The sequence below is a fragment of the Perissodus microlepis genome, chromosome 13, assembly GCF_051167445.1.
Source record: "Perissodus microlepis isolate ML-2025 ecotype Zambia chromosome 13, ASM5116744v1, whole genome shotgun sequence".
Taxonomy (NCBI): Eukaryota; Metazoa; Chordata; class Actinopteri; order Cichliformes; family Cichlidae; genus Perissodus; species Perissodus microlepis.
Window position 1 is genome coordinate 27500883 of NC_140473.1, and position 11403 is coordinate 27512285.

The 11403-nt window shown below is 42.7% G+C and overlaps 1 protein-coding gene across 1 annotated transcript in view; it reads right to left on the bottom strand.

Moving 5' to 3' along the window:
- Nucleotides 1-431: 431 nt before the first annotated feature.
- LOC146375274 (uncharacterized) overlaps nucleotides 432-11403 on the bottom strand; it is an 87441-nt gene continuing 76469 nt past the window's right edge. Inside the window, exon 5 of the mRNA XM_084949646.1 lies at nucleotides 432-9966. Within this exon, the coding sequence (XP_084805772.1) occupies nucleotides 5672-9966 (4295 nt within the window). The 3' untranslated portion in view covers nucleotides 432-5671. The remainder of the gene's footprint in view (nucleotides 9967-11403) is intronic.

Here is an 11403-nt window from a genome sequence, read left to right on the forward strand (position 1 = left end):
CACACACAGATGGAAACACTGTATGCATGTACACACTCACATAGCCCCAGGTGTTGAACATGTTGAATTTTGCTGCTATTTTAGTCATTGAACATGATGGTCGCAGCTGTCGGTGGGCCCTCTGGACACATGCACACACAGCCACACATGCATAAGGTCTCAGTCCCAAAGCAAGCACGGATCATCTGAGGGAAATCTATGAATTCCCAGGCATGCTTTGCCCCTAGTTTGCGATCCAAGTTTGAAAAATTATTAAAATATTTTCGAAATGAGCGCTGTACTCTTTTTGTCTTCATTTTCTTTATTGTTTCACAGGCAGGGGAAATTACAGGGATGTGGTGGTAAAAGGTATCGATTCACAGTTTCATGGACTGGGCTTATGAAAGCAGGTCAAAGGAAGAGAAAAACAGTGACAACAAGACACTCTGATATCAAGTCCACTGATTTATTTCCATTTTCAGAGTAATTTGTTTTTCTCAATGGATTTACTAGATCTATTATATTAGCGGGGTAATATCATTGGATATGAGTTTGCAGAAATGAGATTACACAAACAAATCAGCTAAATATTAGTTTATCAGATCTCAAGACAAAACAGGATAAAATGCTTTCTGAAGAAACTGAAATAATGCCTTTCAAACCCATTAATTGATGACCGGACCTTTAAAAGAACATACAGTGTGCACAACAGCTCAACAAGAGGACATAGTAGGTGGGCGTGGGGGTTTGTTTACTAGCTAAAATAGCATCAGAATACATGATACAAAAACTGTGCCTCATTCAACTGAGGGTTCTCTACAAAAATACATCTAATAACAGCTTTTTTTTTCGTCTTTTCTAATGTACACAGTTTATCACAATAATACAGAAAACCTATGTTCATAGTGAACATATGGTTTCATACCCCGTGTGGTGCACGGCTACAAGGAGAGGACACGTTGCTGTGTGAGTGCCATCACACTAGCTATAATTCTCATGTTTTCTTGCACACACTGCTGCAAGAAGAAGAATAAGTTTTGAGGTTTGCTACTATTCGTAAGCTGCATGTATGTCACCGCAGGCACCTATAGTGTCACTGCAGAGACATGTCTAACCTACCAAAGGTGAGGAGGCAGCATTTACTTAATGATGAGCTCTGGGAAAAAACAGCAGAGCAGGCAAGGCAGGCAAAGACTGTTCCTATTAAGCTGTGTGTGTGCGCGCGTGTGTGTGTAGGTGTGTGTGTGTGTGTGTGTGTGTCTGCGTGCGTTCAAGTTTCTGGGATCAATAAAACCAATATATTTTACAGAGCATGCCTTAAGATTTTAGTGAGAATAAGGATGCCAATCTGCCCACAAAAACTGCTTCCTGTTGTTGAATTTTAATGCATATTTTTATTTGTTTTTATTTTGTCATAGCCGCCTGCACCAGAATAATCCATATTCGCTGAGATGAATAGGTGCTGCCAGTGATGCCCCACAGCAATCGCAGCCAGATGTTCAGCTTCAGAGGAGCGAGAGAAAAACAATGTGTAAGTAGGTGTGGGCGTTTCTCTGCTCTTCCTTCCTCGTTACTCCTGCCATTCACGCCTCTGAAAGTCTGAGTGTCATGCAGTCGGGAGCGGCTCTCCGGATTTACGAAGTAGCGGCGCATTTTGTTATCTGAGACAAATTTCTTCTGCACTTCAGCCGAGATCATTTAAATGAGATAGATCTAAACAGAGAATAAGGGTAGAGCTACGCCTTTTCCGTATGTACTGTCGTATCCCTCTGCTTTAAAGGAAAAATCCACCCTGAGGCGTTGTTCAGATAGAAAAAGAAAGAACACTTTGAACATCCTGCGTTTGAGTGAAATGATGTGACTGCGCTTGGGTTATTTTGTCACACACCACAGAGTGGAAAATCACCTGTCAAAGTGCAACAAGCAACCAGTGAGTGACAACAGAGGGGTGAGAGTGTTAATTTTAAAAAATGGTTATTTTTTCATTACCTGTCAGTCAAATCCTCACATCTTCCTACATTTCATCGGGGCTCCGTCTCACGGGGAAAACCCCTATTGGAGTCAACTGTGTCCTGCGGCGTGCTGAATCACTCACTGTGTGCGTTTAGGCCTAAATGGGTGAGTCACTAAATGCAAAGTTAACCACCTCTTCGGGATGTTTGTAGTTCAGCTGCAGTGGAGTGAGATGGGAGAAAATCAACAGTCTAAAACGTCAAGCGTAAAGGTCAGACGCTGGAGCCAGTTCATCAGAAACAAAGAGCAAAGGCTTATTTCTGAACTTAACATTTTGTTCTGACGTTCAGCCGTCACGGCCTGAAGACACACTGCAGCACAGACTCACAACTTATGTTATACCATAGACTATATAGTATATAAAAGATGGACGTGGTTTCGTGGTCTAAAAGGGGAAACATGTTGGATTTTCTTAAAGCAGGTAGTATATGGTAAAACAACCCTAATCCTCACCTGATTTATGACCTCTGATTATTTTATTATCTCAATAGCTAGTTTCAATCCTTACTGAATACAACATGTCGTTCGTTTAGTAACTTATGGTTGCATTTAGAGTCAAACAGTTCATAAACCAGGGTATGGTTTAAGGCCAGAGGTGGGCAATTTAACTTTCCAAGGGGCCACAAGAGACGCTGGGTCTGCTGGAGGGGTGCACCAATAGGCTTGTAAAGACTTAAATGAATATTGAAAAGAATTGAGTTCAACTTATTGGTGCGGCTTTCCACTGTGTCTCATGTGGCCCCATGGGAAAATGCATAGCCCACTCCTGATTTAGCCAGTGCCAGAATATAAATAATAAAGTGTGACAAGGGGTATTTTACAACCATGCATGCATAGGACACAGAGAAATGGAGCTATAGTTGCAAATTGCAGAAATATCTGTCTTTGATGGCGTGTTGTGGAAAACAGGAAAGTAATTTTTCCTACGTGCAGAAGTGGATTAATGAACTCGCTGCATAGAATTACAGTCGGGGTCACAGAGAGAGCGCAGAATGTGCTCAACACATTTCCATTTGTTTTGCAATTTTTGAGTGAGATCATGCTTTCAGTTACAAAATTGTAGGATTTAATGTAGCCGAGGGAGCGCACAGTTGCTACCTTATAATAGATATACAAAGTGCTGCCATGTGAGCATGTATTTCTTAGTATGAAGTCTTGGCAATGGCCAAAAACGCTTCAGTCAAGGTTTTAAGATTTTACAAAGCATTATGTGAAATCATTGTGGGTTTGTTCATCTATTATTTACAATCAATGGCTTTTGCTGTAATGGCAGCATTAGCAGTCCTATATTGATTCAGAAAATACAAAATAATCATTAACATTTTACATTTTACTGTAAGTTGTGTTAGCGTTATCCACTGATTTTCCAGCTATTCACACCTCCCCCTTTTTTTAAAATTTAGTACTGTAAGTTATAGGGTAATACAACGTAAAGCAAAGACTATATTTTTGATACATTTATAAATTTACTTATAAACAAATAAATACATTTAATCACTTTATTGCTATGTAGGATTTAGGACATGGCTTTTCTGTAATTTCAGATGTCAATGTAAACTCTAGACAAATTCATCTGCAAGGTTGCTCTTAAGTGTTTCTTTCCCACACGACTGGGTCAAACTTGTCTGATGCTTGGTTCCGAGATACCTGTTGTTAAGCTTTGATTGGTGTACATACAGACTGCTCTGCGACCTGCAGTTATCCCTAACACTCATCTCTACATACAGGGAAACCAGCATCTTTCTCTGCTGCTTTAAAATCTCATTGAGCCAAGGTTTTCAAAGGGTGACCCACAGGCCAGTGGCAGTCCTTGGTGACATTATGTAACAACAAGTCAATTCTAGGTAATAACAAATCAGCTTAGAATTACCATCAGGAAATCTGCTCATCCTTGAGCAAACCCAGATGTGTTTGCTGCATCATGTGCTGGCTCCCTAAATTGGCACTTTTAAAACCTCTCTCAAAGAAGGGTTTTTTTTTCTCTTTGCACTTCCTGAAAATCATTATTCATCTGTTTTATTGCTGTACTGGACAGTAAAATGAAAACATAATTTTGAAAGATAGGAGAAAAAAAGACAATTTTGTTACACAGAGTCTCTTAAGAGACCCTTTTTTTGGCTCATGCTGCATTCACATCATGTTGGACCCTGAAAATTTCCTGTTATTCTGACTAGATAGTGTTCACATTATCTCGGCCTACTTATGCTTTTACGCCCTGAACATATTATCTGTCTATTACTATGCCAGTCTTGTAGTATTCTACGATTTTAGCATATATTAACTCTGCTGGACCCACAATGGGCAAATTTACTGTTAAAGCAGACTAAAGAGATATCATCTTTTTTAATTCCATACATTTTCTTCCTTGTCTTACTCTGATTCCTACATTACCCACAGTGCCGAGTGACTGCAGATGGTGCAGTTGAAGGTTTGGGTATGTTATGCTAGCATTGGATCCTTTAGCTCCAAGCCTACAGCTTTAGGCAGTGATGAGAAATGGGCTACATGTGCCTGCTGCTAAGCTCAGTTCTTTCCAAACTCCACACCCCCACATTTTATTCAGTTTCAAACTTTAGTCCCAGCCAGTTGACTCAAGGGCAACTCCCCAAGACCTGTAAACAGTCTTTGATGTGTAGAATTTGTGGAGTTCTCCTTTAATTTTGCACTTTATTTAGCTCCAAGTTAAAGAGGATTTGCTGCCATTAGTTCTGTACAAATATCTGGGATTCTGTCTAGAATATCTATGATTTTTCAAGTTTGTTTCATTATGGTGTGGACGTGTATTTCCTGTCTGTTAAATGGTGGATGCTTATACAGTACTAAACAGGGTCCTTTGGACAGTGAATCACACAGAGCTACTCCAGTATAGTTTAAGAATAAAAACATGTAGGTTTAAACTAAGTGAATGTGGCAACAGACTCATATTTTGTTAGTGAAATCTAACCAGAAAATACCCTTTCGTATTTGTTAAATGATGAAGCTTTCTAATTATGCAAAACAGCAAAGTAGCAAAAAATAGTGTGTTTAATGTTTTTAGATCCTAGGAAAACACTAAGATTGGGTTTCTTTTTAACACATTCTGGGAAAAACAACTTCCTGTTGTCCAATGCAAATCTTGAATGTTATCAGCTCTTAATGGCCAGTGACCCGGAACACACAAATTAAAATTAAAGAAAAATTCCCGCACATCTACGATGACAGACTGAAGAAATCTGAGCATGCGAGGGTGGATTCATCCTTTAAAATCACAAAATTTTCTAACGTGCCTCACGAGCAAATCGCCAACTTAAAATGCAAAACAGCAGCTCTGACTGATTTCTGCTGAGGGAAACGAGCCCAGCTGTGTATCCCTACCACGATCCCGCTGGCTGCACACCTGAGGCTCATTTCAAGTGGGATTGCAGTTGATGAAGATAATTAGCCATCTTTATTGTTTTTCAGATGTGTGAATCAGTGCTTGAGTGTTTGGACGGGGTGATGAGGTTTTCCAGAGGATTTGGCTTTAAGAAGGATCAGTTTTGTGTTTTTACTCAAGTCTTCCTGAAATTCCTCACATTTCAGCTACAGTAAAAGTATGCAAGCGATGACACCCAAAGCTGTTTGCACCCACCTGACAAGTATTTTTTTGTATCAAAAATGTGAACATGTACCACTCTTAAATCTTTTTTTTTTCTCTTTTTCAGAACAATAACTGCAAGGGCAAAACTGCTGGGTGTGGAGTGGAGTACAGAGATGGGTGGTGGCTCTGCACAGGGTGAAATGCTGCTGCTAAGGGATATGGACCAGGGGCATCCAGGAGAGGGATGGGAGAAGATGCATAGAAAGTGGGAGTAAGAGCGGGAGGAGGAGGTAGTGGAGGTGGTGGTGGAGGGATGGGAGATAAATGTGGGGAGAAAGAGGGAATAAGATGAGGGTAGGAAGGAACGGGGAGGTGTGGTGCGGGTGGGAGGAGGGAAAGGTGATGTTGGATGATGGTGTGATGGAAGGAGATAGAGGAAGAGGAGGATGATGAAAAGGATGGCTGGAGGAGGAGAGGAGGATGGAGGTGGACGCACGATGGAGGGAGGCGATGAGGAAAGCGGGGCATCTTCTCTGGGAAGAGATGTTCAAAATCTATCTCCCTCTCCTTACTTCTTTCCTCCCTTTCCTTCTCCTTCCTCCTCACCCACTCCTTCTCCCACTCTTCGTGCTTCTCCTTCAACTTTTTCCTCTCCATCTGTTTCTCCTCCTCCTTCTTTCTCTCCTTCTCCACACCTCTTTCATCCTCCATCTGCTCCCTCATGGGTGCAACATCTTCATTCACAGCATTAGCACAGTGATTACAATCAGTGACATGATTACCGTTAAAATCGTCACACTGACCACCATCAATATCATCGGCGCCACCTCCAACACTTTGTTGAATCCCTGCGCAGCTTTTGTAATCAATCACTGAATCAGAGAGGCTGTTTTTGTGTCGAATGTGGCACTGAGATTTGGCTTTCTCCTCCTCACTGTGGTCACTTTTGCTATTTTTGTGGCTGTAATCGCAGTTATGACTAAATGCGTCATTGGCTTTGGAGTCATTAGACTCTATTTCATTCACTGTGTTTTTACATTGACAGTGGTCAGTGTGTCTGTTATTAGTGCTACAGGCAAAATAATCTTCAGAAAGGCCATCCACAGGTGTGTCTGCAGTTTTCTCATTGGCTTTTTTAGCCACGTGACCATGACGAAGACTTTTGTCTTTCTCAAAAGTAGCACTAGAGATGGCAGAACTGTCACGCTTATTTTGCATGGTGCCCTTTTCATCATCCTGACTGTGGTCATTGGGTTTGTTATTGGTATGACAGTCACTAAAAGGTTTCTCCGGTGAACACTTCACCTTTTCCTCGCCTCCAGAGGGACCGACGTTAAACTGGCTGTAGTCATTAGCGCCTGCATTGCTGAATTTGCTGTCATCAGAGCTGCAGTAGTTATCGAGTTTGTCAGCGGTGTTACCCTCCCTGGTATTTGAACACAGAGAGTGTTTTGTCCTGCAGAGCAAATGGCAGTCAACAGTTTTGTCCTCTGAAGTGTGGCAGGTGTCCTTGCTATTGAGTTCAAGCGCCTCGTTACCATCCTGAATGCAACAGGCCTCGCCCTCGTTTAAATCCGAAGTCATATCAGTGCAAGCTCCGTCTTGCCTTAAAACACTAGCGACTCTCCTCGCCTGTCTCCTTCCCCTTTTCCGTTTCTTCCTCTGCGTTGCCCCAGCCTCCGGCGATCCGCTCTTCCTCTTGCTGGCTGTTGCTGCTCTCTTCGACATCACTTCCTCTGAAAGCGCATCGGCAGGGAGGGTCATGTCTACACAGGCCGGCCTCAATCTGGGCTCTGTTTCTGTCTGTTGGGCAGAGCAGCATGTGGTCGGGCTTGACACAAGATTGCTGTGTCCTGCAGGTATTGTTTGTCTTTGACTGCACGCTGTTTCTCTAAAAGGAGCAGGGACAAGGCTAATCGTTGGTTTGCATGCTGTTTCTCTGTGAGGTTTAGGAACAAGACAAATTTCTGCCTGGCTTCCAGTGTCACAACAGGAAAAAGGAAGACAGCTAATCGCTGGGTTACATGCGTTTTCTTCAGCTTTCGGAGCAGCGCTTATCTCTCCCTTACTCAGATTCCTTTGCTCCTCATCTCCCTGCCTGTCCTCCTTCCCTGCTTGTGTATTTTTGTGTATCACCCCCGTCTCTCTGTCATTCTGAGCAGGGTCGGGTGTAATTGCAGGACAGCATGGCATCTCTATAACAGACCCAGGGACGAGGCTAATCACTGAGTTACATGCTGCATCCCTGCAGAGGAGCTTTCTGAGCCCCTGGCCCCACCCGGAGGCTGATTGCTGAGATTGATGCTGGCTGGCCTCCCTTTTCACCTGCAGACACAGCTGGTTACACCGATTACACCGATTCACAGGAAGATTACTTAATAGCTCCCCTCTCTTCTCGTCATTTCTACCTGCCCTCTCTTGCTCTGTCTGATCTCGTCTTATCCTTCTCTCTTCTCCCCTCATCCTCTTTTTTATCCCTCCCACCAGCCGATGTGCTGCAAGATTACTTAATAGCTCTTTTTCTCTCTTCTCCTCTTTTACGGTGCCCTCTCTTTGCAGCCTGTCTTCTCCTTTTCCTTCAAACATCTGATTCACACAAAGACTGCTTATTATCCTTCTTCCCCTTTCTGACTCTTTTCTGTCTGTTTCCTCTCCTCTTTTCTTTCTCCCCCTCTTTCTCATTCCTCTCCTTACCCCACCCCTCCTCTTCCTCCTCCTCCTCCCTGATTTTTGAAGGCCTAGCGTTGGAGCATGGTGGCCTTCTGCAGAAATCGGAACAAATTTTAAAGCGCTTTCATCAGGGCAGCTGGAGCGATCCAGAACTGCGTCACTACCGCTACAACGGGCTACAAGTTCCATAGGATTTCCTGCCTGTCCTCCTTCATCCTCTTCTTCCCTTTCATCTATCTTCACCTCCTTTCCTCCCTTCATGTCCTTCTGCCTCTGTTGGCAGTCAGGTTGTTTGATCACAGATGGCTTTATTCTCTCACTCCCTTCCTCCAGCCCTCCTTTCTTTTTTTCACCCCCTTCCTTGGCCCTGTTATGCGCTCTGAAGTCATAAAGTAGAGGATTGACACTGTAGGAAATGGAGGGCGAAGTTTTGGTGTAGCTGACCATCTCCGTTGGCCACAGAAGAACCCTGCTACCATCTCGGCTCAGGACACGACAAAACGGCTCTTTGGGACGACTTGGAGGCAAAGAAGCCGACTCTTTTGATGGAGCAGAGTTTGCCTTGGGAGATTGGGTATTGGGGAGAGGAGTTTGATTGGGCTGTGCTTGAGCTGACATGGTTTCAACACATGAAATTGATTTTTTAGGCTCATTTGTTGTAGGACAAGCCAGATCTTTTACTTCTTGGGGTTGGGTTAAATCTGTCTGATTTTCTACAGCATCATGGATTTCAACTTTGCTGCTTCCGCATTCTGAATCTGTGCTTACACTTTCAGAAATATGTCCTGAAATGCCACTGTTTAAATAAAAATGAGCTCTAGTCCCACTTTCACTGCTGACTTGGGCTCCAGTCCCATCGTCCTTACATAAGGAGAGCTGGGCTCCATTCCCATTGATAATTGAGTCCTCTACTCTGATCACATTGCGATTACATAAAGAAACGTGGGCTCCAGTCCCAGAGAGTCCCACAGTTCTTTTCTCAGTAGACATAATGGCTCCAGCCTCAACGGGTCGAGTTTCAGTTTTACTCTCCTCACTGCACTGGTTTCCAGTATTCCAGTGATTTACACCAACAGCAACCATGTCTGCAGATGATTTGAGCTGCTGATCGGTGACTTTCTCCCCCAGATTTGTTTTCCTGTCATGCACTGCCGCACCTTCTTGCTTCCCTGACAAACCAGAGCCCTGCCCTGCTTGGATAAATACAGCAGCTGATTGGTGTAAGAGGACACAACTCCTTTTGGGGAGCGAGAAAGAGACAGGGCGGACTCTGCTCAGGATGGACTGGACGTCAGAGGCTCTGCATACTTCCCTGCTGCTGTTGATGCTGACATTGGTGGTATTAGTAATGGAGGGGGTGGTGGAGTTCTTGCTGATGCTGGTCACTGTGGTTTTGTTGAAAATGGAGCCATTATGGGTGGCGCCAGAGGCTGTTGTTGGGATGTTATTGGGAGTAATGGGATGGCTTAAATAATCATGAGCCCAAGGGATCTTGTTAAAGTGGCTGTTTTCTGTAGAGCTGTTGGTATCACTGTTTGTCAGGGTGGTGCTGATGCTGGGTGTAATGGTTGGCAGTTGACTGTAATCCAGATGGGTCTTGTCAAGCACGCAGGAGTCAGAAGCAGCAGTAGTTGTGGTGCTGTTGGCGTCTGTTTGCTCATAGGTCCACTGTGTGTTGCTCAGGAGTGCGGTTTCCAGAGCAGGGTCCAGAGGAAGGAAGGGCTGTATCCGGGGGATCTGAGACTCTAGATGGAGAGGGGAACAGAAAGGATTATAGCAGCTGACACTGGTTACATTTACATGTAGAACATAACAGGATTATGTGTCGAACCTAACTATAAAGAAAAGAGTAGGAAGGGATACAAAATACCCTTCCTACAAAGAATACCATTCATTTTTAAGGCTTCCTATACAGTAATCTCCTTAGGCTTTTTTGAGCATTTTGGTGCCACACCATTACTCTTTTGTTGCTTTCAGCACGTCTAAATATGATTTATGGATGTAGGATGGACTTAGGAAAAAATAAGCGCAGATTTGAATGTGTCTCACTTAGAAATGGCAAAAAATAAGACCTGTGTAATATGTGTAATATCTATCTTTGTACAGCCATTATGGGGCTCACCGTGCTGTCAGACATTCGTCTGTCTATACGTCAGTTTGGTGAGAGATTTAGAGAAATTGTTTGTTGAGTGAAGGTTTTAAGATGAATCATGACTTTAAAAGTGATCTATAATATGCTACATCAGAAACCTTGTTTGTAAACTGTTTGAATTTTAGAAGGGGAATTATGAGTCTCCCTACTCTAAAAGTGAAATGCATTTAGGACTTCAACTCCACTTAAATTCAACCCTTCTTGAACTTTTGCACTGATTTCAAATTTAAAATGAGAAGAGAAAACGTATTGAACGCATTGCTGATGCATTTTCAGAAAAAAAAGGGCTACACTTGATTGTTTCTTTGAAACCAAAAGGGAATATTGTTTAAAAAAATTCCAGGTTATTCTTTTTAAAAAAAATTGTAAATGCGCCGGTCTTGAACACAACTGTTTAGGTGAACTGAAATAAGATCACTTTTAGATTTAGAACACATGAGAATGAATCACAAATTTAACTTCCACCTTATTCTTAGAATTATATATTAAGGAAACAGCCTTTATGTATACTTTAGTATACAATTGTAGTCAGAGGTTTACATGCACTCATCATGTGCATGAATGTCATATTAATTTTGAGCAGCATCATTTGTGATGGTCAAAGTTTGGATGGATTTTCCGTATATATTCAAACTCAAACATATACGAGAGGGGTTGACAGTAAAGCTGTTTCTCCAATCCATCGAACGGAGACAGCTGCTTCAGGTATGGCTGAATGGAAATAGACCCTGGGGCAAAACCGAGACACAGCGGATGGCGTATGTTATCAGGTTGGGAATACCTCACCTCCTCGAAAAGAGCTGCAGGTGCTGGATGGGGAGGAAGGTTGCACAGCTATGACTAGACCACAGCAGTGAAAGGAGGGACGATCTTGATGATTTTAATCTTTTAGACTGTTTTTGTTATAAGTTTAAGATACTTTGGGAAGATGCTTACTTTTGATCTTATTGAGTTATTCTCACAGGCATTTCTATTGAGACATTCACATACACTTTGAATGTGGTAGACAAAATACTGTAATCTCAAGTAC